Genomic DNA, 27,337 nt, shown 5'->3' on the forward strand with positions numbered 1-27,337 from the left:
AAGATGACATGACTGTATTTGAATAAATGTAGATTGTTGTACATGAAAAAAATAAGACATCCCCTGAAAATATGCCATAATGCATCTTTTGGAGCAAAAATTAATACACAACCCAGTCTTATTTTCGGGGAAATATGGTATGTGACACTGGGCAAACCATGGACACACTAACCTTTGTTTTAATTCCCCTACCTGTAAAATAGGAAAAATAACAATATATATTTCATAGGGTTATTGTGAGGTTTAATATGTATTACTACATATAAAAAAGTTAGGGCAGATCTTTGTATATATGGTAAATGCTATATAAGTACTAGTGACTATTAACATCATCATAACCATCATCATTATCATGTTGGTCACTCCTTGGTGAGTTGCAGAAAATGAAAACCCAATCTGGGGATATCAACTGCAATGAAGTTTGAGGAAAGCATTCCTGGGAGAGCTTCACATTTCCCTTTGCACGGCAGACATATGTGCTCATGCTATGTCGCGTCCCGCGCAACATAGGGCAGTGAGGATGCGAGAAGAGGCGGTTTGGGTTAAGTTTTTAAGAAAGAAAGAAACAAAGACTTAATGTTTTTAAATCTCTCAGAAGGCCAGGGGTCTCTCAGTCTCAGAGGACTGGAGCCCAGAATAAGGCTGACTAAAGGTTTTTATTGATAGGTATACAACTACAAGAAAGTAACATTGTTTCTTACAAGGTCTGTGAGACTCATTCATCATAGTAGAAAAATGTCTATTCCAATCTCCCTTTGTCTGTATACAGCCGAAGTACAAGGTCCCATGATGTCTTACCTAAGGTATGTACCTTTTCAGGGTCAAGTCTCTCATATTGTAACAGCTCCGTTGAGATAAGTGGAGAGAACTGATCTTTGTTGTCCTCATGACTTCTCTCACAAACAGGTGTAAGGGAAAAGCCAGGGCCCATAACAGACTTTCCCAGGCAGGTGGAAGGGGAGGCAAGGCCCCTTCCCATATTTTTCTAAGGCAGCTTATTGGGGGTCCCCACTCGATTCCATCTGGCTTAGGTTGTATCTCCCATGAGATATCTCACCCGTCTTTGGCTGCAAACCATCTTTTGGGGATCAGACAGAGACATAAGGTGTAAACACAAGGATGGAACAGAGTCCCAGAAAGGCACAATCTCACAGATTCTTCTTTCCTTAAGGAAAGACATGAAGGGACAGTAGCTAGGCTGTTGTGTGACTACAATGCTATATGAACCTTAATAACGTATGAATGAAAATATTCAACAAAAGTATAGTGGTGAAAACAGTATAGTACTGGCATAAAAACAGACACATAGATCAATGGAACAGAATAGAGAGCCCAGAAATAAATCCACGCATATATAGTCAACTAATATTTGACAAGGGAGAGAAGACTCCAGTGGGAAAGAATAATCTCTTCAGTAAATGTTGCTGAGAAAACTGGATATTCACATGCAAAAGAATAAAATTGAACCCCTATCTTACATCACTCACAAGAATTAATGTGAAATGGATTAAGGACTTAAATGTAAGACTTGAAACCATAAGACTCATAGAAGAAAAGAGGAAAAAAGCTCTTTGACATAAGAGTTGGCAATGTTTTTTGGATATGACACAAAAAGCATAAGCAACAAAAGCAAAAATCAACAACTGGGGCTACATCAAACTAAAAGCTTCTGCACATCAAAAGAAATAATTAAAAAATGAAAATGCAATTTATAGAATAGGAAAAATTATCTGCAAACCATACTTCTGGTAAGATGTTAATATATAAAATATATAAGAAATTCATACAACTAAATAGAAAAAAATCTGATTTAAAATTGGGCAGAGGACTTGAATGGACATTTCTCTAAAGAAGACATACAATGGTCAACAAGTACATGAAAAGGTGCTCAACATTACTAATATCAGGGAAATGCAAATTAAAACCAAAATGAGACATTACCTCATACCTGGTAGAATGGCTATTATCAGAAAGACAAGGGATAACAAACACTGGTAGGATATAGAGAAAAGGGAACCTTGGCATACTGTTGGTGGAAATGTAAACTGGCACAGCCACGATGGAAAACGGTTTGAAGGTTCTTGAATATATCAAAAGTAGAACTACCATATGATCTAGCAATCCCACTTCTGGGTCTACATCGAAAGGAAATTAAATCACTATCTCAAAAAGATACCTGCACTCCCATGTTCACTGCAGCATTATGCACAATAGCCAAGACATGGAAACAACCCATGTCCATGGACAGATGAATGGATAAAGAAAATATTCCAGTGTGTGTGTGTGTGTGTGTGTGTGTGTGTGTGTGTGTGTGTCTGTATGTGTATACACACAATGGAATATTTTCCAGCCATAAAAAAATAAGGGAATCCTGCCATTTGTGACCAACATGGATGAAACTTGAGGGCATTGTGCTACGATTATGTGAAATAAGTTGGACAGAGAAAGACAAATACTGTATAATCTCACACTCGTATACTGAATCTGACACTACTGAATTCACAGAAACAGAAAGAGAAATGGTGGTTGCCAGTTGAGGGTGAGGAATGGGGTAAATGGGGAGATGTTGATCAAAGATTAAAAACTTCCAGTTAGTTTCAAGATGAGTAAGTCCTGGGGTTCTAAAATATAAAAATTTTAAAATTTATGATTGTATTTATATTAAATTTCTCATTGTATTAAATATTATATATAATAATAATAATTAACATATTTAATAAATTTAATATAAGAAAATGTGAGCAAATCTATAGTGACAGAAAGCAGATCAGTGATTGCGTGGGAAAGTGGGAACAGGGAGATAAGGAGGGGAGGGAAGGATTACAAGGGTATATGAGGAAATTTGGGGGGAGGATGGGTATGTTCATTATCTAGATGGTGGTTATAAATTCACAAGTGTACAAATGTCAAATTTCATCATACCGTATGTCTGAAATGTATATAGTTCATTGTATATCAATTACATCTCATAAAGCTGTTAAAAATTCACATCTTCAGAATTCAGTATTTAAATATGAGGTTAGGATTTCTTGAATGTCCTTTATCAAGTTGAGGAACTTCTTTTCTGTTCCTAGTTTGCTGAGGGTTTTTTTAAAATCAGATATTGATGTTGCATTTTTTTCAAATGCTTTTTCTCTGTCTATTGAGATGACAATATGATTTTCCTTTTTCAGTTGGTTAATATGGTGAATCACATTGATTTTAAATGTTAAACTAACCTTGTATTCCTGGGATAAACTGTACTTGATATAATATCCTTTTTATAAATTGATGTATTCAATTTACTAACATTTTGCTTAGAATTTCTGCTTTCAGGTTCATAAAGGATATTGGTCTGAAATGTTATTTTCTTGTAATGTCTTTGCATGGGTTGTTATCAGGATAACACTATCCCATAGAATGCATTTAGAAGTATTTGTTCCTCTCCAATTTTCTGGAGGAGTTTGTGTAAAATTAGTGATACAGGAGAGTTAGCATATCCCTAGATAGACAGGGAGGTCCCTGGTGGAATAAACAAAGACAGTCATATCCTAAAACTTCAGGTTTTGAAGTCACTCCTTCGCTCCAGGACATAATGTAACAAGGCCTCGAGGTTAATCATAGAATTCATTTTGGCCTGACAAATGGAGCAGATCTGATAGATAAAGAGTGGGTTACTTTGCTAATTCCTTTAGGATGGGCAAGCAGAACAAACCTGGTACACAAATTTCATTTAGAAGACGCCAATTCCCTTCTTCAAACAAGTTCCTTTCTTCAAACAGCTCCCCTTCCCCAAGCAGGCAAGGGAAGGTATAAAAGTAGGAACTTTTGCCTCAGTCATGGGGCACCCCCCCATTCGGGACTCCCTCCCTCTCGGGAGGTGCAACCTCTTCTCCTGCCTCTAATAAACTATCTTTTTAAAAACTTTTTGCCTCTACCTGGTCCGTGTTTCCATTCTTCGGCTTCACGAGACACAATCCCGGCCCACACTCAGAAACTGCTAGCAGATCCAACATCACCCACATCATTAGTATTATTTTTTTCTTTAAATTTTTGGCAGATTTCACCGGGGAAGCCATGGCCTGGAAACTCTCAAGGGAGCAAGCTGGTGTAACTGAAGAGATCTCATCATTTGCTTTCCATCTCTCAGAGATCACTATCTTTTGCTGCCTAATGTCCAATGCCTTAAAAATCATTGTTTCATAAATTTTGTCAGTTTTTTTCAGTTGCTCCAAGTGGAAGGGTAAATCTTGTCTGTTATTCCATCTTGTTTTGAATTGATGTCAGAAACTTGAGTTTGAGATATAAGTTTATAGACTGAACTAGACATTTTGGACTACTTTTTAGAGCAGTTTTAAGTTCACAGCAAATTAACTAGACGTTTAATAATAGAAAACTACCAAAATTATCGAAGCTTCTTAAAACATTGTTAAGGGAAGACAAAGGAAAATTTAAGTATGGTAATTTGGAAGCAATGATGGAGAGGGCGGGAATGGTTTCATGCTGAAAACTCCTTAAAGTAGTTATTGTTCCAAATTCCTCTCTACATCCAGTCTTACCCCATAACTCACGGTGCACTCAACAGATAGTGATCTTTTCAAAAGGAAAATCAGACTACATCTGACTTAAAACTCTCTACTGGCTTCTCATTACACTTAGAATAAATTCAAAATCATTATCTTGCCTGATTTCCCACAACTCTCCTTTTCAGTCATCAGTCTCCAGCTACTTCTACTCAGGGCCTTTGTACCTTCTAGTCCCTCTGCATGAACACTCTCCATATCCTTGCATGGCTGGCCTCTTGCATCATTCAAATCTCAAGTCAAATGTCATTGCCTCAGAGAGAATTTCCCTGGTTGCTAATCATCCTAACCAACTGCCAGTCACTGTCATATTACCCCATTTTATTATCTTCATAGTATTTATCACTGTTTGAAATTCTTATTAGTTTATTTAGTATCTGTCTCCTCCTCGTTAGAATAAAAAAACTCCTTGAGAGTGGCATTTTCTTGTTGCTCCCATTTGTTTCCAAGAATCAAGCATGGGAATGCCTAAAATTACTGACTGAATAAAAGATGAACGGGGAACATTTGCACAAGGAGTTGAAAACTCTAATTTTAAGTCTTCTAACAATATAAGTCTCTGTTTTGGACAGGCTCTATATTGTCAATCTCACTTTTCTAAGTGTGCATCTTTTTTAGCAGCTGTATTATGCTATTGGCTTCTATTAAGTGTATAGCCAACTAAAATTCCATTTAAAAATGTGTTTCTGTAAAATAACAACTTCTCCACATTTAATACTTAAACAGTTGAGATTTGGGTATGAGATTTAGCATTGATCCCTATGTTTTATCTTGCTAAACTCAGACCAACATTACCACTTATTGGATTCCTTTTGAGTCCAGATTCTGAAATCTAGTGGTTATTTCTCTCAGCTTCACAGTATCTACAAACTTCATACACATGCCATCAGAATCCTTATTTAAGTTATTAAGAAAAAATGTTCAGTGGGATAGTGGTGAAGATAGACTTCTACAGCATACATCTAAAGTGCCACCTCTAAGCTTACACCAATCCATTAATAAGCACGTTTTAGGTATAGTAGATCATTTCAAGTTAACTCATATAATACCATACCACACAGACTGTAATTCTCCCTTTCGTTCATAAGGATAACATGAACACTTACCATAAGTAATTGATCTTTCCTTAGCCTCTATCTTTAATATCATGATTTCTCCCCTTAGAGTCTTCAATAATATAAAAGGATCCTTGATATTCTGGCATCTTGCCACTTAAACACTTAAAAAAGATGATGATATTTTTGGGGGCTTTAAATCCAAGACGTACCTGAACTTCCTTGATTTTCCTTTTAATAGATTATATTCTGCATTTAGTGTGACAATTTATTGTTCCCATTTGTCCTTAAACTTTGTATGAAAAAGTTTTGGTAACGGTTAGTATTGCCCAAAACAGCTCCAAAAACAAAGCTCCTAAAATATTACAGGGTCATCAGGAACACAGCCTTTACACCTTCCCTGTGTGTACTGTATCCCTACCTTCTACGCCTTTGAGACACTTGACAACACAAAAATAACTTTTGAATTGACCCAAAAAAATAAACCGAAGGAAGAGCCTATTGGAGAAAAAGTCTTCTGCCAAAAGAAGCTAACAGCAAAAATGATCTCCAAGATAAGTGAAAAAACATAAAATACTCAAAAGTGGAAAATTCTTCATGTGTACATATCCACAGTACACTGAATACATAATTGTTACATTTAATTTTAAACATTCTAAAGGTCCCAAAACATCCTATAATCAATCATTCAGTTCCACAAATCCGTTGTACATAAAGTTACTCACAAGATTAAAGAGGGAGTTTTTCTATGACAACAGTGAACTAAAGCTTGATCTGACTTGCAATCTATTCCTCCCCCAAGATCCTGCTGGCTAGCTGGGGACTTCCCAAAACTCCTGGAGAGCACTCTCTCTCCATTTCCACAAAAGCAGATGTAACTTATCAAGAATAATTATCAACAAAAGTTTAAAGATATGCTTAATAATGTTAAGGAGTACACAAGCTATAACAACTGTATTTGTAATGTTTTATTTCTTAAACCAAGTTAATAGTATATGGGTGTTGTTATATTATACTTTACAACTTGCATATTCATAAGAAATTAAAAATAATTGAGTCATTATCCAAAAAAAGACTAATTATCACTCCAAACAATGCATGCTGTCTCTCCCCTTTCAGAATCTTAACCCTGGATCTACTTTGTAGATTAAGAATTAAATAATGGCCCAGTGGCACAGTCTCCCTGGCCCTAGACTAGTCAGGGGAATCACTTCTTAAATTATATAAATGTCTAACCATATGCTATACACCTGAAATTAATATAAATTATATTGACTGTCAACTGTAACTGAAAAATTAAAAAGGGGGGACAGGTGAAGGGGGAATAAGAGGTCCAAATTTCCAGGTATAAAACAAGTAAGTCATGAGATGTAACGTACAGCAGAGGGAATATAGTTATTAGGTTGGTGCAAACGTAATTGTGGTTTAAAAGGTCAAAAATAATTGCAAAAACTGCAATTATTTTTGCACCAACCTAATAATAATGTTGTGACAGCATAGTACAGTAAGATGGTTTCTAGACTTATGGTGATCACTGCTTTAGGTATATAATGTTGAATAACTATTGTGTATACCTAAAACTAATTATAATATTGCATGATAACTATATTTTTAAATAATAATCTCTTTAAAAACTTAAATAACGACCCCACATTTTGCATATTATTATATGCAAATAGTATTAAGTTCAGAATTAAGAATACTAAACTTTATTTCCAAAATTAAATTCTAATCATTAAAAGCATATACAAATGCATTTCATACAATTGTACTTTTGTGCCAACTATTTTGTGTTCCTTTTTGTCACACATATATACCAATTTCCAAAAATTGATATAAAAGACATGTACGTTAACCTTTGAAGTAGTTATGTAATATTCCGTTATGTTGATACACCATGGTTTGCCATAAAGTCTCTACTACTCCATTTGGGGTTACCCTGTTTACTATTAAATCAAAAACAATTTTTCAACAAATGTGCGTTGCAGACCTAATGTGCCTGATGTGTTGTACCCTTGATGCTAAGATATAGATAACCATGACCAACCTGGCCCTGCCTTCCCAGAGTTTATACTCTAGTGGGGAAGACAGATTAAAATATATATATATATATATATATACATATATATATATATATATATATAATAATCACAGTTTGTGATTAATGCAAAGAAGGAAACAAAGTAGTGCGACAGAGACCACCTAGGGTAGGACTGAGGCAGTCTCCTTTAGAAGGCATACTCAGGAAAGGCCTCCTCTGTGAGGAGGTAACTTCTAGGCTGAAACAGGAGCAAATGGGAAGGAGCCTGTACTAGTTTTCTGTGCTGCCATAACAAATTAACACAAATTGAGTGGCTTAACACAACACAAATGTATTATATCACAGTTCTGTAAGTCAGGAGTCTGAGTAGACTAAACTAATCCCTGTTCTCCACTTTCACAATGTGGAAACTAAGCAGCTGCCAGAGGGCTCTAATCTTGACGCTCCAGGAGAGAATCCATTTCCAGGCTCATTCAGATTGTTGGCAGAATTCAGTCCCTTGTCACCTTAGGGCCAAGGTCCCTATTCCCTTACCTGCTATGGGTCGGAGGTTGTTTTCAGCTTCTAAATGCTGACAGCATTCCCTGTAGAGTAGCCCCGTTGATCTTCCAAGTCAGCTAGCAGCAGACCAAGTCTTCTCATGCTTCAAATCTCTCTGACCTCTGCTTTTGCTTCATCTCTCCTGCCTCCCGCTAAAGAAAGTTCTCCGCTTTTGGGGGCTCATGTGATTACATTGGGCCGACCCACATAATCGAGGATAATCTCCCCATTTTAAGACCCATACCCTTAATCACATCTCTAGTCTCTTTTGCTATGTAATAGGTCCTAGGGATTAGGGCATGCACATTTTTGGAGGGATATTACTCTCCCTACCACAGAGTTAAACTGTGTTCCAAGAAGAAAGGAAATAGCAAGTAAAAAGGCCATGACAGGCCAGAGCTTGTCCTGAGCAGGATGAGCACAAGGAGGAAGGGCCCTGGAGCCGCAGCCGAGTGAAGGGAGGACAGGGTAGATGACACCAGGCACTTCTTTATAAGGGTCATTTTATTCCCCCGTTTGAATTATACTAGTTTAGAATCTATTTTGAATTTTAGAATCAATCGTAGTCATTCTAAAGCTAAAGGTGGAGCACAGACCTCCAAACTTCCAGTTCATTTCACCTCCCACAACACCAGGAGCCACAGTTCTTTCTTTCACATTTATATGGAGAAATTTCTTCTAATTGACATTTTTTTAACCCTAAACATTTTGGTTCTTGCATGCAGAATTTCTTCAAATAAGTGTCTATCCAATCACAGTGTATATAAAATTTATATTTAGATAGCAGGAGGCAACAGCTAAATTAACAAAGAACCCAAAACATAAGAAGCTGCAACCCAAATTCTTTTTAAAAATTAAAAAATTAAGAGAAAAAAAACTGAATTCTTTTCCCAAAGGCTTTCCACATAGACTTTCAGGGTAGGGTATTGTGGTTAAATGTTTGTAAGGAGAATTGCACCTGTGTTGTGGTTGTTTTTAAATAAACTTGCACCTGCAGGGACTTTTCAGAGAATAGCTATTTGGGATAGGACATGTCAGTCATTTGACCATTATACAGAGCTCTTCCCCTCACCACACCACCTTCTGGGCAGGTCCTAATTTACAAAGAGCCTGTTTCCAAAAATTCATTTGAAAAACAGTTTAGATTTCATAATTTCTCTAGAGATATAATAGTAAACAAGGTTCCCAGGAAATCTCTCAAATGACACTACGCTCCTTTCAATTCACTGACTCCTTTGGTGTGGTCCATCACTGCTTCAAGGAAATTCAAATCTATTTTTAGGGGAAGCCTCTGCTCTAGTCAAATATATCTGGTTCCTTTTCCTGTATATGATTAGCTAATTCCTGTTTCAGAATCTTTTTCAGTCTGTCATTTTCCTCACCAACCCTTCCTGCCAACCCTTTTCAAAATCCTAAAATCTTTAAAACTAATTCTAGTAAGTCTTCCCATCTAATGTCATCCCATTCTGTTCACCAAATTACTGTTTCTTCATTGCTAATAAATCCATCTTATATCTCTGTTTTACATCATTTTACATGAGTTGATATATTACTTTACATTTTTATCACTTTTCTTAATATGTATATAACTTATATCTTATAGTGAATTAATGCTTTCTAGATGCAGAGAGGTGTTCATAAAGAGCAGTAGCAATTGGCAGTCCAAAAAAAAGGATATGAGGAAACACCAAAGGGGGACTATAAAAGACTCAGGAAAATGAGTGAGAAAATAAAATTTTTCTATTCTAACTCTTCTATTCAGTTTTTACATCATAATGAAGTGCCATACTATCTGTTTACCCTAATAACAAGGAGAAAGCATAAATCTATAGTGGAGAATATCCCGTCAATTGTTTTAAAAATATCTGATACATTCTTTCAAGACAATCTTATTAATTGTTTTGTATCTCTTTCAGAGTTTGAAATAAGTTGCTTTGGCCCAAAAGGTGTGCAATAATTGATCATTTCCCAATGAACTTTGCAACATTATATTATAAATATATCATATATTCAAGTAATTTAAAATACCTAAAACAGCATAATATTTTACATTGTAAGGATTGGTCTTAAGAGACACATCTACTCCATCTACCATCTTCCTACTAAACAAAGAGCAAAGGCTCTGAAGTCGGATTGTCTGGATTCAAATAGGATTTTAGTAAGTTATTTAACCTCTCTTTCCCTCAATTTCATCTATAAAATGAGCATGACTGTAGTACATTTTTCACAGGTTTTATAAGAATTAATAAACGTAAAGCACCTAGAACATGGCTGCAACATATAAACACTCAATTACTTTAGCATCTATTATTTTCTTTAATGTGGAGAAAAGATATCTTCTTTCAGACTGACATAAATGCTAAGCTATTATACGAGGCAGAATAGTGGCCCATCGAAGACGTCCATGCCATAATTCTCAGAACCTGTGAATATGTTACATTACATGGCAAGGCAGGATTGTAGGTTGCAGAAGGAATTAAGGTTGCTGCTCATCAGCTGACCTTCAGATGGGGATATTTTCCTGGATTATTCAGGTGGGTCCAATGTAATCACAAGGGTCCTTGTAAGAGAAAAAGGAAGGCAGGAGAGTCAGTGAAAAGAGAGAGGTATGAAGATCCTGCACTGCTGGCTTTGAAGTTGAAGGAAAAAGGCATTAGGTGGAATACAGGCAGCATCTAGAAGCTGGAAAAGTCAAGGAAACAGAATCTCCCCTAGGGCCTCCAGGAGGAACGCACCCCTGCTGACACCTTGATTTTAGCCCAATGAGACCATGTCAGATTTCTTACCTACAGAACTGTAAGGACAATACATTTGTATTGTTATAAACCACTAAGTTTGTGGTAATTTATTATAGCTTCAATAGGAAATTAAAATAGCTATCTTTTTGGATAATTTCCTTATGTAATTGGGGCAACCATGTATTTTTATTTAAAAGAATTTTTCTTTAAGACACTGAAATAAAGTTGCCATTATAGCAAAGTTTTTGTGGTCAGTAAGGCTAATGCTGCTTACCTGTCTCTGATTCAAATGGTCATTCAAACATTTATTCTTTCTTTAACAAATGTATTAACTAACATCTATTCTATGTGTCAGGGACACATGTGAACAAGATAGATATGACCTTTGGTCAGTTGGGTTTACAGTTTATTGGGTAATGATAACATATATTTACATGATGACAAAGCACAATGTGCCTTAGAAGCACAGATGTGGGGGTCGGGGATAGTGGGGAGAGCAGCAGGATCAAGAAAAGCTTCCCAGAGGAATTAACATGCATGCTGAGACTAAAAGTTGATAGAAGTCAGGCAAAAAAGGGGTAAATACGGTCTAGGAGAGACTATAACATTGACAGTTTAGAGTTGAGAGAAAACATGACTGTTTGAGGAAATGAAAGCTCTATATGGCAATATGAATCCAGAAACCATATATTTTATGTTTCAACATGACTACTCTTAAACATCTAGTATGGTGCTGTGTACTGTGCAAAATTAAAACATTTTACAGGAATGTAAATTTGGTGTTATCATACGATATGGTTGTAGAGTAGTGAGTTTATAGAGACAACTGTAACATTATACTTGATTATTAAATATCTTCCGTCAGTTCCTGAGCAACAGGAAATAAGTTTTCAAACATACCAAACGATGAGTGATTAATATAAGAGGAAACTCTTAAGTAATGTGTTCACTGTTATTTTAAATATTGTATACCATAGAGTGTAGAACATAAATTTTCGTAGTTCACAATCACAGTGTAAAGGAACGCTCTGAGAGGGTAATCAGTACAGACAAAAATAAAGCCGAAGAAAATAATTTACAGTGAATAAATAATTTTACCAAAAGCACAGAAACAAAAACCAAACAACAAAAACCAGCCCAAAATTAATCAATGAAGGAACAACAGACCAATCTCTGAATGATATCCTCTAATTATACTTTATGCTTATTTGCCTATACACATCTACCACATTCATGCTTTCCCAGCACGACAAAACTACAAAGATTCAGTATGGATGATGCCTCCTAATTCTCCTATTTTTCCGTCTTTATATTGGTTGACATTGATACTATATCTCTGAGTAATCTTTATCGATCTGAAGTGCCAAGTTTTTTCAATACACCTTGAAGCATATGTCTCTGGGCCATACAAGTTTTTCATTAGTGATAAACTATAGACTAGGAAACAGTATAATAAAATGGTTCAGAAAACCAACTTCAAAGTGAGAAAGACTTGGGTTTAACCACCAGCTACATAATCTTGGGCAAATTACATTTCTGAGCCTCACCTGTGAAAAGAGGAATAATGGTGCCGTCCTTATAGATACAGTGTGAGAATTAGATAAGATCATGTACTTCAAGTACCGAGTATAGTCCATCATGCATAATTGTATCTCCCAAAATATTCAATGACACTGACAATAGCAAGTGGAGAAAGCCCAGACAGGTATTAAAACTTTTGGACATGATAAAAAGTGTGAGTTGAGTACACACAGAGGCTTTATTCAGATGCATTTTTTTTTGGTGGTGGTGGTCATTTTTAATGATTAGTTTCACAGGGTAATTTGAGAGGTCTTAAATTTGAATAGGTTTAGACATTTAATTACATATAGCTCATTCATTAATCTAAACCCTTTAAATCTGACACTTGGTGATAAATCGTCCTATAACTGTAGTGGCTAGCAGGTACTAGATCCCTTCTGGTCTACTCGTTCATGTGTGCTAGCTACTTAAGTAAAAACAACCCCAAACCTTATTTTTGTTGTTGTTTTAGTTAAGTATCTAATAGAATCCCATGTTCCACTGAATGTGGAAGACCCCCAAATCTCTTCTCCAGTTCAGATATTTCTTCCAAGCTTCAAATCCGTACATCCTACTGTCTAGAAAACATTAGACACTTGAACCTCTTCACAGACAATTCAAATACAGCATGTCCAAACTTATTTTCCCGTTTCCTGCACGTTGCTAACCTCTTCCCTCCCGGGTTTTCTGTCTTAGTGGACAGTACCATCATCCACTCAGTTGTCCAAGAAAACCTAGGAGTCACTGTAACTCCTCACCCCTCATACTTAATCAGACACTAAGTCCTATCATACCATCTCTTAAATAGCTCTTAATCTGTCCACTTTTTGATATCCTTATTCCCAGGGCCCTAGTTTAGACACTAAAATTCATCACCCAGATGACTGTAACAGCCTCACACTGCCTATAATCTTACCTACCCATCAATTCTCTACTCGTGCCCTGTTTAAAACCCTCCAAAGGTTCACCATTGCTCTTAGCATAAAATCTAAGTTATCTCTTCATACCAAAAATAGATATAAATTAATGTCACATTTGCAGGTAGCTTACTAAATTCTTAGGTTGTTTTTACTCGCTTTAATACCTTTTTGAAATTTAATAAAACTCAATTTAACTCTCAGTACTTACTAAGTATAAGTAACTGAATTAGATACTGTAAAGGTTACAGAGATGAATGGTGATATATCTGGTAGGAAAGATAAGTATATAAATACCTGTAGTTTTAACACAATAGAGAAAATGTTTTAAAATCCTAACATAGGAAGCGTTAAAGGGCCAGTAGATGCTAATGGAAGGAAGCATATCAGAGAATATATCTTGGAGAAGATATTTTAGCTGGGCTTTGAAGGCCATTAAGAATAAAGATGTGGGGCAGTCTAAGCAAAGGCCAGGAGAAAGAAATCTCAAAAAGAGAAGCAGAACGCTTACTGGAGGTTGGCTAGAATGTAGAACTTCTCAAGGAAAGTAGTAGGAAAGCAACTGGAAAAATATGTTGGGGCCAGATAAAGGCAGTCCCGCAACAGTAAGCTAAGAGCTAAGGATTTTATGCTATAGAGAATGAGGAGTGACTAAAGAAAAAAATTTTACGTAACCTGTATTTCAAAAGATCTTCACCATCAAAACTATAATTATCATTGGATCAATAGGTGAATATAAAAATAATTGTATCTAAAGGGTTCCTCAGGACAAGTAAAAATAAAAAGGGGGTAAAATAATGTTTAGTAGAAAATAATTACACAGTATTTCATTGGATAAGAGTTTGGAAGAGAAAGCAGTCTCACAATTTCATTAAATTCTTCATGTTGTAATTAAAGAAACCAAACCAAGTCATTTTTAACTAAAAGCTTAGAAGGGTTCATATGTTTAGCCCATATTTCAGTATAAGTTCTATATTTTACTTCCAAATCACTTCTAGGATTTTTGTGTCTTTAAATAGATACAGACTTTAGTTGCAAAAAGAATCTACAACGTACTGCTTTCAGAGTAAGTGGTTTCCAACAGAAATGAAAGCAGATGGCAACTATACTTCATCTTTTCCATTTTCTCACATACACCTAAAAATAATCCTTTCCTTTTTTGCACCCAAAAATAGATCAAGGAGTTTCTGTGATTATATTAAATTATCTAAATAAGTTATAGCAATGAACACCAAGAATACATTTTCCCATTATTACTCTCATATCAAATTATTTTAACTATTACTACTTCTCTGAGCAAAAAAAAAAAAAAAAAGAAAGAAAGAAAGAAAAGAAATAGAAAAAAAACCTATTTCTTTGACAACGTCAGTTATCAAAACCTAGTCTGTGATGCTGGGATAAAGTAAATGCACATTTAACTATTAGCTTAAGTTCACAAAAGCTATGTATTAAATACTTCATCTTTTAAATGTTATTGTTATTTTTTTTAAAAATGTGCTGATGATTAGAGAAGCACAAAAGACACTGCAATTCATTGTTAAAGGCTACTATTTTGATATGCTGACACTCACCTAATTTCTAGGATTTAAAAAATAACTACTTGGATCCAGACTTACTGGGGCTTGTAGAGTTGGTGGAAAGAAAGCAGTAAGTATCAATAGAGATATGTATAAAATGTGGGAATGCAACAGAGGAAGTTCTTCACCCTGATGAGGCCAGGAAAGGCTTTTAAGGTGATATTTAAAATTAGTTTTAAAGGATGAATAAAAATTCTCTAGAAAGTAGAAACATGTGCAAAGGAAAAGAGGCAAGAAAGAGCACAGCCTGCACAAGGTTCATGAGGAAACTTGCAGATATAATTATTTATATACAGAGGATGCCAAAATGATGTATACACATTTTAAGAAAGGAAAAAACTGTATTAAAATTGTAATAATATATACCGATAACAAAAGGTGAATACAAGTCATGTGTATACATTTTTTGGCACTGTTATTATTGATTTAATAATTATAGCTTTGATAGTGAAGGTCTTTTGAAACATAGTTCATTTAAATTTTTTTCTTTAGTCAGCTCTCATTTTCTATAAAGGCTTTAACTCTTAGCCTATTATATATTTTAGGTCAGTGCAAAAGTAATTGTGGTTTTTGCAGTTATTTTTACCCATTTAAATCGCAACTACTTTTGCATCAACCTAATACACACACACACGGCTATGCCACACATGGCGGCAGCAAGAGTGTGGTAAGATGTGAAGTTAAAGATGTATGCAGGAGTCAGGTCATAAGAAATGTGAACTAATCCTATAGATGTTGGAAGCTTTTAAAGGACTTTAAGTCAGGGACCTAGATCGTTATTTTTTGTCTACTTGTTTTGTAATTGAACCTCAGATGCAAACAGTTAATTATTCTCAGTTCCTGCCACATTCTCATTATTGGTCCATGGCAGGTTCCTTTCCTATTCCTTCTAATCTCCAAGCCTCATCCCATTCTTCTTTGCCCCTCCATAAGAACTGTTTATTTTGTATTTAACGGACATTATTTTGTTGGTATATGTTCTTACAAAACATGTTATTGTATTTATGTGAGTGGTATTATATTACATATCTCATTTTTTACTTTCTACCCTAAGCACATTGCTTTTGAGAACCATTCATGTTGCTATGTGGATATATATAATCTACTGTTTCCAATTACTGTGTAGTTAAAATGACCATATAATTTATCATCTAAATCATGAGTGCAATTACACTGGAATAACAGGTTAATAAGGGCTGTAGTAGGCAAACCAATATGTATGGTCACTCTATGCTCCCAACTTACATGCTGTTTACCCATGAACAGTTTACTGACCTGCTCTTCCATGGATGGGCATCCAGGTTGTCTCCAACTCCCTGCTGTCAATAATGGCTTTTCAAACAGCCTCATACAGGTACCATCACATAGGACCTGTGTGAGAATTTCTTTGTTAACCAAAAAGATGTCTGTAACGCTTTGTAAATCTCCAGCATAGGTAATTATGAGAACACTGAAAATATGAGCAAAAGGACAGAGGAGGAAATTGCAAAGCAATGCTTGGGGAATAAAGAGTGACAGAGCACTTAAATCAGAATGTAAAGTTTTAGTAAGGGGTTAATGAAAGGTACAGCGGGAAAGGTTGCTTTGAGACAAGACTGTGGGAGGACTGTGTGTGTGCTGTGAACTTTATAGTAACAGAGTCATTTCAAGTTTTAGAACAAGGGTGTGGGATGATGGAAACAGTATTCTAGGACGATATATGTGAAAATACTGAATCAAATGTTCCCAGCAGAGACTGGAAACGAGAAGACCTACTAAGGAAATATTTGAAAGCCAGTGTTAGCTACAGTACAGTGTGGATTCTGAAGCCAGACTGGGTTCAAATCTATTCTACCATTTACTAGCCTGTGACCTCATTTAGTGTCCATGTGCCTCAGTTTCCTAAATTAGAGATTATCATAATGTCTCCCTTACAGGGTTAAATGTCAAGAGCTTATAACAGTACCTGCACATAATAACTGCTCTCAATGTTAGCTATTATTATTATTGCTACAATAGTCTAGGGGAAAAATGAGATCAATTTAAGCTAACCTGGTGGTAGTATACCTTTAACACCCTTTAACACTAATATCAGTGCGCCATTCACAAACCCCTACCTGCCATAGTCAGAAAACCTCCTAAAAGGCTTAGAATAAGGCAAAAGAGTATTCTTTGAAAAAAACTTTGGCCCTCATTATGTGGAACTTGCTAACTCCTGAGCCAGGTATAACAATAATGTGATAAAAATCCCAGTTGATGATAAATTATAGTTGCCACAAATGTAATAGTTAAATATCAAATGTTATTTAATATTTATTCATTTTCTCTGGGGACTCAGTGCTTTTCTTTTTTAATTGGCATAGTGTTATGATATAATAAAGCTATTAATCTGTCTTTACAGCAATACAAAGTTATAAGAAAATAATTCCTCACCTAAATGGGATATAATTATAAGACTAGACTATGGAAGATTAGTCCATGGGAGCTACTGGAATTGAATAATTGGCTTTAACTGTTCTTTATTAAAAATCTGAGACTGTTAGAATACAACACCCTCTGAATATGCATTGGATATTGTAACTCTATTAGAAATAGTTAATGTAATGTGATCACTCTTATTAAAAATATCCAACATATTTTTCTAACTTCTCTATAATAATTATGTATTTTGGTCCTGAAGTATGACTATAAATTCTCAAATAATGTTCAATAAAAATAAATATGCCGAAATAAAACTTAGTATTTAGAAATTATGAAAACTCAATAGTACATTTAAAACAAGAATATAATTACAGTTCCAGCTTACATTATTTAAACAATATTTCTAGAATAACAATCCAGAGGCAATCTCACCCCTCCAATCTCTCACAGCATTAGGCTTACATCACATACTACCTTGTATTTTAATATTCTGCATGCATCTTTTCTTTTCTACCTGATCATAAGCTCCTTAAGGGAAGAGACTGTGGCTAATTCACCTTTGGATCTACTACAGTATGCAGCATTCTGCTACAGTTAGTAAGCAGTTAATACTTGTTGAATGACAAAATATATTAAAATTCACATTCAAAAATGAATTCTGTGAGGGCGAAGCAGAACATAACATTTTTATCCACATCTTTTTTATTCACAAAATTGTACTTTCTGAAATATTGTAAAGGTTTTCAAATGTGTAAGGTAACTTTTAGCACTTTGACAATGTTTAGTTAGAAATGCCACTTTTCTAAAAATTTGTATTTTTCTTAACCTAATGACACGTATTTTCTGCAAAGAAATTGTATGTCACCATTAATTTTAGCAACATATCAAAAGGTCAGCTCCCAACAACCTATATTTGAAGGTGTCATAATACTAACTCTGTACCTACCATACGTAACGTCTGAAAACTTAAATCTTGAATTATTCTAAAGTTATAAGACAGTCTTTTCATACTTCTAGCTCTAGTAATACTTCTAAAGACAAGTTTGACTAATTCTTCCCTTATTACCACTCTCTTCCTCAAATAGTAATACTTTAATCTGTGCTCTTGGTTCCTTTCATGCACCCAGCAAAACACACTCTCTGTAACAGGTCTGAAACTCATTCACATTGGAAAGGCAAAGGACCGATATAACAGCTGACTATGAATACCTACTGTGGGAGCACTGTCCGATTTCTGTGCCAGATTTCCTAGTGTAATCTCCCTGAGTCTGTTTCCACATGTGTAAAATAAAAGTATGTAGGTGGAACTCATGAGTCCTAAAATCCATTCCAACTCAGGTTATCTCCCTTAGAGATGTTTGCAGTCTTACACGTCATTTACTCTATTTTATCTAGCACCTGAGAGACATATAATCAAATACTGTAATTTCAATACTTATTCATTAAACAAATCTTGATTCAACACCTACTCGGTGCCAGACACTGTACTGGATGCGTGCGATTCAGCGTTTGTAGAGATCTACGAGGTAATAAGAGAAGAACTGAGAAAAACACAACTAAAGGAGTTAAAGAAGAGACCAAAGAGGTGCCGCTTACGCTGCCTCTTCAGCACGGAAGCTTTCCAAGGTCAGGGGGTAGTACTACACCCTACCTGAGTAAGAAGGATGGCACCTATAGAGAGAGTGATGTAAAAGCCATGCTAAGTGTTCTCAGCGGATGAAGGTTGGGTTAACACCAGACCAAAGGCCCACAGTACTTACTCCAGTTATAATTTGGCATGTTTTCAATGATTACTTGGTCCCCTGCTGGACCACAAGTTCCACGAGTACGGGACTGTTTTTGCCCATTGTACTCCCAAACCCTCACACGCTGTCTCGTGCATAAATGTTGGAAGAATAAATGAATAAAGGGTACAGCCTTCACAGTTCAATGTGTCATTTCCAAAGTACCTTTAAGAATGAATCTTTTCCACTAACAGGAAGAAACATCCTGGGGCCTTCTGCAGCCAACTTTTGAGTTCCTCGGAAAGGGTCAAATCCCCGTGGGGTCACCGAGCCCAGAGGGCAGGCATCTGGAGAAGGGTGCACACACCCGCCCTGAGGCCCGGTCTGCGCTCTCGCCAGGATTCTCCGGTCCAGCGGCACCGCCGCGCCTCAGGCTATGGTGCCCAGAAAAAGTATTCGGACGTTGGGGAGAGAAAAAACACAACCTGATTAACTTCCACACACTATAAAACAATTCCAGTGAACAGGGGAATCTTACACACCTGCATTGCACTCCAAGTCGGAGACGCCCGGTTCATGCGCAGTACAGCTCACTGCACAGCCCCGGGGCCTCTCCTAGGAGTAGAGGCAGAGCGCCCTCTACTGGTCCCGGCGACCTCGCCTCGCGGGTCCCTCGCGGTACTGCCCCCAGCCCCGCCACGCCCAGGCTCGCGAAAGGAAGAACGGAGGTTTCCCCAAAGGGCTCTACGGAACCGAGCTTCCTATACCTGTTGTTCCTACACGGAAAGATTTTAATTCACTGGACTAGACTGACGTTAAAGGGCAAAACGGAAAAAGCAGTAGCTGTTACCGCGAGCAGGCCTGCGGGACCGAGCGGAAGTCCTGGTTCCTACGCCACACGAAGAGCATCCTGGGGGCCGGAAGGAGGTCGAAATTCCTGCCGGCGACCGGAGCGCCGGCGTATTCGCGTGGTAGGAGGTCTCGTGGCTGTTTCAAGAGGCGTGTTGCCGGAACGCGTGGCTCGTGCGCAGAGGGCCGAGGTGGCGGAAAGCCCGAACCTGAGACCACGAGCAATGGTGGGGAGATCCCGGCGGCGCGGAGCGGCCAAGTGGGCAGCTGTGCGAGCCAAGGCAGGTGGCGGCCCAGCGGACGACAAGGAAGACGATTTAGAATTGCCATCCTCGCCAGGGGACTCCAGGTACTACCAAGATAAGGTAGATGACTTCCATGAGGCCCGATCTCGAGCCGCCTTAGCTAAGGGCTGGAGCGAACTAGAGAGTGGGGACGAGGAGGAGGACGGCGAGGAGGAGGAGGAGGAGGTGCTAGCCCTAGACGTTGCTGATGAGGACGACGAAGATGGAGAGAGTGCGGGGGATGAGGAGGATGACGATGACGATGGTGGCAGCTCCGTGCAGAGTGAAGTGGAGGCCTCTGTGGATCCCAGTTTGTCGTGGGGTCAGAGGAAAAAACTTTACTATGACACGGACTATGGTTCCAAGTCCCGAGGCCGGCAGAGTCACGAAGTAGAGGAGGAGGAAAAAGAGGAGGAGGAGGAGGCACAACTCATTCAGCGGCGCCTAGCCCAAGCCCTGCAAGAAGATGATTTCGGGGTCACCTGGGTGGAGGCCTTTGCAAAACCGGTACCTCAGGTAGATGAGGCTGAGACACGGGTCGTCAAGGACTTGGCGAAAGTTTCGGTGAAAGAAAAGTTGAAGATGCTGAGGAAAGAATCCCCAGAGCTCTTGGAGCTGATGGAAGACCTGCAAGTTAAATTGACAGAGGTGAAGGATGAGCTGGAGCCATTGTTACAGTTGGTGGAGCAAGGGGTCATTCCACCTGGAAAAGGAAGCCAATACCTGAGGACCAAGTACAACCTCTATTTGAATTACTGCTCCAACATCAGTTTTTATTTGATCCTGAAAGCTAGGAGAGTCCCTGCACATGGACATCCTGTCATAGAAAGGCTTGTTACCTACCGAACTTTGATCAACAAGCTATCAGTTGTGGATCAGAAGTTGTCCTCTGAGATTCGTCATCTACTCACATTTAAAGATGATGCTGGAAAGAAAGAATTGCATCCAAAAGCAAAATCCACCAAGGCCCAGCCAAAATCTGTTTCAGGGATTGTTGCTGCTGCTGCTGCTGCCTCAGCTGTTACAGATCTTTCTGATTCCGATTTTGATGAAGGAGCTGCACTGCAATATTATAAAGAAATTGAAGACAGGCATAAGTTAAAGAGAAAGAAAGAAGAAAGTAGTGCTGAAGAACAGGCTCTTGAAGATCAAAATGCAAAGAGAGCCATTACCTATCAGATTGCTAAAAACCGGGGACTTACACCCAGGAGAAAGAAGATTGATCGCAATCCCAGAGTAAAACACCGGGAGAAGTTCAGAAGAGCCAAAATTCGCAGGAGAGGCCAGGTTCGTGAAGTTCGTAGAGAAGAGCAACGTTATAGTGGTGAACTATCTGGCATTCGTGCAGGAGTTAAAAAGAGCATTAAGCTTAAGTAAAGTTTTTACTTTTTTTTTTTTTGGTAATGATTGCAGATCAATAAATTTTAATTTTTAACTGGTGAAGTGATTTTGTTAATGTATAATACCTAATCTTAAATTTTAAAAATTCTTGTCAACAGGGAAATTTGTTTGCCTTATTGTCCAATTTGTCCTTCAATTTTTGCAGGTGCATGGGAAAAAGATGGTGTTGAAAAAAGTTCTCCAATATTCTGTCAAGTAGTAGCCTAGAAAAATTTCAGATAGTTGTGGAGCAACTGTCAAACTGAACAGTTTTAAACTTTTTCACGTAAAGTGAAGAGAATGCACCTTTGGCAGTCATCTTATTTGCAAGATAGCCTATAGAATAGTCTGGCATTACTTTATTTACCTAAGTATAATTCTTGAGCAGGATACTTATTAATAAATAGGTTTAATATTAACTTCAGGATTTTGTACACTGTATGTAGTAAAAGCTTAGGAATGAAGAGGAACTTTGGTTAAAAGTAGAAAGAGATATGCCTTTATTACATTGTGAATATTTTCTAATAGTCCCTATTGTGGTAAATAGGTAAAAATTCCATTTCCTTTTCTGTACTGCTAACTTGCAGTGGTTGCTGTTTGTACGCTCCATTTGCTGAAAATTTGGTGTGATTCTAGTAGGTAAGTGACAAGTTCAGGTGATAACAAAGTTACATTTTTCTTAAGTTGCTCTGGTCTTTACAGTAGGAGACAGATATTGAGATGGTAAACTTCGAAATATTTGGGATGATGCCAGAGAAGGAAATGAGAGGACTAGTGACGGAAAGCAAAAAATATATCTTAACATGTCACTGTTTATTCGTTAAACATTGTGCTAACTGCTGCAGATGCAGAGATGATTAATAGTTAGTATTTATTAAATATTTGCCATGTACTAGGTATGTATCACCTCATTTAAACTTTACAACAACTTTGTGAGGTGGTACTGTTCTAAATAAAGAGGGAGGTTAGAAATAAAAACACCTACAGAGTGCTAAGGTACTTTTGTAAGCACTTTGTACTTCCTTTTTCCTCACAATAGCTCATGTGGTAAATTCTATTATCCATATTTTAAAGATAAAGAAACTGACAAAGAGAAGTGACTTTCTCAAGGTCATAGCTATTGGTCTTTCTGGCTTTAGAGTCCTTTACTTCCTTTTATGATATCGTATATAAAGTATATAAAATGTAGTTTTTGGAGTTAACTTACTAGTATCATTTTCAGTTAATTACTGCAGACTCATTTTCTTCATCTGTATGGTATAATTATACCTACCTTGAAAAAGAGATATAATGGTTAAGAGCTGTGAGATCACAGGAAGTATATATACTGATGATTCCTGGCACAGAGCTCCTTTAAAACCCTTGTAAATTCCTAAGTAATAAGAGCACTAGGAGCATCTTTTGTTCTAATGAGGTCACTCTGCATGGGGTCTGAATGGCTTCTGGATGGGGACTGGTGATCAGAAAGACCAAACCACGAATAGACGCTTGGAATTTATAGCCCCACTCCCACTCTCCAAAAAGGGGCGAGGGGCTGGAAACGGAGTTAATGATTGATTATGCCTGTCTAAGGAAGTCTTCATAAAATTCCAATAGTATGGGGTTTAGGAGTTTCCAAGTTGAACACATACCAGGAGAGTAATGCATCCCAACTCCACCCGGAGAAGCTCCTGCACTCAGGACGCTCCCAAACCTAGTGCTATCAATGTACCATGTTTCCCCGAAAATAAGACTTAGCTGGACAATTAGCTCTAATGCGGCGTTTGGAGCAAAAATTAATGTAAGACCCGGTTTTATATTTAAGACCAGTCTTAGAGCTGACTGTCTGGCTAGGTCTTATTTTCAGGGAAACACGGTATTTCTTTCTGACTGTTCATCTATATCCTTTAGCAAACTCGTAAACATAAGTAAGTGATTGCATAAGTTCTGTAAGCAAAATAATCAAACTCTGGGGGTGGGGGGTCCTGGAGACCTAGGATTTTAAAGCTGATCAGTCAGAGAAGCGCAGGTGACAACTTGGACTATCTCCAGATAGGTAATTGAGTTGAACTGGAGGACACCCAGATGGTGTCACAGAATTGTTTGGTGGGGGAAACCCCAAACGCATCTGGTATCAAAGTACTGTGAGTTGTAGTAGTAGTGTAAGTGTAAAGGGGAAACACACAGGTGGAAAACAGGTTTTCTAATTCAAGGGCAGACTAGACTAACCAGGTTCCTAACCCAGCTCCATCACTTATTACCTAACTTTGGGCAAGTTACTTGATCTCTCTGTTCCTTAGTCTTTTCAACTAAACTAGAGATAGTAGTAGTACCTACTTCATAAAATTATGAGAATTAAGTCAGTTAATACATGTAAAGCACTTAGAACAATGCCTGTTATACAGTAATCACCTAAAAAGTGTTGACTTTCTACAAGGTTTTTTTTGTTTGTTTTTTTTAAAGACTTTATTGGGGAAGGAGAGCAGGACTTTATTGGGGAACAGTGTGTACTTCCAGGACATTTTTTCCAAGTCAAGTTGTTGACCTTTCAATCTTAGCTGTGGAGGGCGCAGCTCAGCTCCAGGTCCAGTTGCCCTTGCATCTGGGAGCTCAGCGGCAGCTCAGCTCACGGTGCCGTGTTCAATCTTAGTTGCAGGGGGCACTGCCCACCATCCCTTGCGGGACTTGAGGAATTGAACCGGCAACCTAGTGGTTGAGAACCCACTGGCCAATGTGGGAATCCAACCGGCAGCCTTTGGAGTTAGGAGCACGGAGCTCTTAACTGCCTAAGCCACGGGGCCGGCCCTCTACAAGGTTTTGAGAATTGACATTTGGCACATAGATGCTCAATAAATTGTAGCTAATAGTATAGGGATTCCTATTCATTACAGAAACATAGAAAATAAAGTGTAGTCATATATGTAAAAATGCATGAGAAATTAATATCCTAAGTTTGGAAGGAGCAGAGCATTGGGTAAGAACATGAAGAGATATAGAAAATCTGGCACAGGACAAAAAGCAAGGAAATGAATAGAAGTTGAAAGTGTTTGATGTTCTATGTCGAATTCCTGACATCTGTATATAAAGTGGTGAGGAAAAAAATGTTTTAAAGGAAGAAAAACCTTTTCTTTTAGGAAAGTGGAAAAAAATGAAGTCTGTTATATATTCCTCTGGATATATCAAACATTCCTGCAGAGAACTCACAACACTAAATATTAATTCATTCTGGAATAGCCAGGATATAGATGGCGCTATCCTATTTTATAAATGTAAAAAGTGGCATTACCTGGTGTAAATTAGTAGCAAAAGAAGTAACAAATCGTTGGATTTAATATTTACATTGTAATCCAAATTTTATATTTTCTTAAACATTTAAAGAGCACCAAGATGTGCTGAATACTATCCTAGCACATGAATAATAAATTGTTAACTACTCAAGGTGATCATTTTTCATAGAGACTCACTTTTTGAACTCCAGAGAGTCTCATGGACCAGAGTTCCAGTAGATTATACTGGCTATGAGGGATCAATACAAAACAACCTGTTAGTTTTGTTAGCATGTTAAGCTACAGGCAACTATTGAAAACGTAAAATAAAAAATAAGAAAAAGCAGACTAGTGAACCAGTGACTTACTCTGTCACTAACCAGCTGACTGACTTTGGGCTAGTCAATTTCTCTAAGGCACAGTTTCTTACCTATATTCTTAACTATGAAGGAGTTAAATAAAATAAACATATCCATTTAATTTTTGTATAGAAATTTAATTGCTTATCAGATCTCTACAACTACCTTAATAGTCAAAGCTTCTAGCAAACTGGAAAATAATTTTTGTGATCTTAAAGATAAAAATTAGCTTAGACAACTTGAATAACTTCACATACCTGACAAAAAATATTTGATGTATCTGAGGAATGGCTGGAGTTGGTTATTTTTCCTTGCTGGTTGTATGAAGTAAAAGCATTTTAATATGTTAAAGTAATATGACTTTATATTACTTTAAAGTTCACATTACCAAAATAATTTGTGAAAGGTGAAAATCAGTATAATTTAGATCTCAGGGATCACAATGATGAACATGTACCACTGTCTGAATAGTAGGTGATACCAAAAAAGAAAAATCACGTACAATTCAAGGAGAGTTCCAAATCATTCAAAATGCATATTGCTTCAGGTAATAAATCAGATTTTTAAAATTGTTTTAGATACTGATTCTTTTAAAACCATTTGTATTTTGCTATTGAAAGTTGAAACAGTACAGAAAATTTAAAACCACCCAAATCAACAAATGTTAACGTGTTTTTGCTTAGTGTATTTTCTCATATCAAAATTTGTATTTTAATATACTTGACTTAAGCCATGTATTTCAGATGTTTTCTTGATTCAGCTATTCGTTTTTGAAAAAAACGATTTTTTTTTCACATTTGCTGCAAAGTGAACCTTTAAATTACAGTAAATATCAAGAATCAACATTTTTTAAACTGCAAAAAAACCCACCAGAATAAACTAGTAAAATTGTTCTATCTTAAGAGAAACAATGTAGGGTAGTAATTAGGAACTTGACCTCTGGAGCCAGATTGAATTTAAATCCACTTCACCACTTATGTTGTGTCTACTTAACTTTTTTCTATGTTCAATTTCCTCACATTGAATAACACATGACTGTTATAGCCATTTAAATGGTTAAGCCATATAATACACACTTAGAACAGCACCTGGCAGGTAGTGCTTAGTATTAGTTACTACTAATCCATTTTTTAAAAAAACTATAAACATTTGAAAGAGTTCATTTTTTCCTTGGTTTTTTCATAATGGTTCTTAAACCAGAATGTCTAAGGATCAGTTACTTGTGCCCTCTACAGTTTCTGATTTAACTGGCCTGATTTTGACCCAGGGATGTGTATTTTTAACAGGTGCCTCAGATGATACCATCAGATGGTCTATAGAACATACTTTGGAAACACTGCTCTGGGCACACTGAATTTTAGGTTTCTCTTAGCTAATAAAAGACATATGAATGAAATTAATTACAAGAATGAAATACGATGTGGTATCACCATGGAACTACAGAACCTTGAGGGTAGCCCCATCGGAATTGTTGAAAGCAATGGACCTTCCCACCGCCAAAAAAAAAGAACAGGCCTAATCACACCATTTTACATACCACATCAGTGTGTTCCTAGACTCTGAAACCAAGAGCCCTTGGACTTCAGGAAAACTTATACTAGGGGACTGACAGTTCCTTTTACCCTTAAGCATTGCTTCGTTAATATGTATACTAGGTATCTGATCATCTTACTGTGGGTGGGAGAGGGGATTACTCAAAGTAAGTAGGTGACTGAACAAAATTTTATTAGCACCTAGAATTTTTTAATATTAAGTGAGCTCTTTTAGACATGCATTTCTAACTATATCATGTTTGAACATACAAAAAAAGGAAAATTAAGGCCAAGTAAATAAGTTTATTTTTTAAATTTCATAATCTAATTTTTCTTAATCACTTCTATCCAGGGTCCCTGATGGCCACAGAAATAAGAACTTTTGATAGGATTTTAGAAAGAAAAAATGAGTTTTTAATAAAAGGAATGGTTGAGAACTACTAGAATAAAGGGGTTATGCATTGTAAAAACTCAAAGATGTCAACTTTGGGAGTAGACATTTTGGTAGAAGAAATAGACACACTACAGTAAGCGCCATTACTGTTTAGTTAGGATGCAATAGGACCTCAAAAGA

At 36.9% G+C, this 27,337-nt stretch overlaps 2 protein-coding genes across 6 annotated transcripts in view; one reads left to right on the forward strand and one right to left on the reverse strand.

Annotated features, from left to right (window-relative positions):
• JCHAIN (joining chain of multimeric IgA and IgM) overlaps window positions 1-20,021 on the reverse strand; it is a 33,598-nt gene extending 13,577 nt beyond the window's left edge. For 2 of the 5 annotated variants that reach the window (XM_081057298.1, XM_081057301.1), the window contains exons 1-2: window positions 18,860-18,909; window positions 16,266-16,361 (exon numbers count right to left, since the gene is read on the reverse strand). In XM_081057298.1, coding sequence (XP_080913424.1) covers window positions 16,266-16,287 — 22 coding nt within the window. In that variant the 5' untranslated portion in view covers window positions 16,288-16,361; window positions 18,860-18,909. Of the gene's footprint in view, window positions 1-16,265; window positions 16,362-18,859; window positions 18,910-19,339; window positions 19,549-19,656 lie in introns of those variants that run through there. The other 3 variants (XM_081057299.1, XM_081057297.1, XM_081057300.1) reach the window with 3 other exon arrangements.
• On the forward strand, window positions 20,000-21,686 carry UTP3 (UTP3 small subunit processome component). Its single transcript, XM_081057271.1, has one exon. The coding sequence runs from the start codon at window positions 20,188-20,190 to the stop codon at window positions 21,622-21,624; it is 1,437 nt and encodes a 478-aa protein (XP_080913397.1). The 5' UTR covers window positions 20,000-20,187; the 3' UTR covers window positions 21,625-21,686.
• Window positions 21,687-27,337: the final 5,651 nt, after the last annotated feature.

Source organism: Rhinolophus hipposideros, assembly GCF_964194185.1.
Source record: "Rhinolophus hipposideros genome assembly, chromosome: 1".
Classification (NCBI taxonomy): domain Eukaryota; kingdom Metazoa; phylum Chordata; class Mammalia; order Chiroptera; family Rhinolophidae; genus Rhinolophus; species Rhinolophus hipposideros.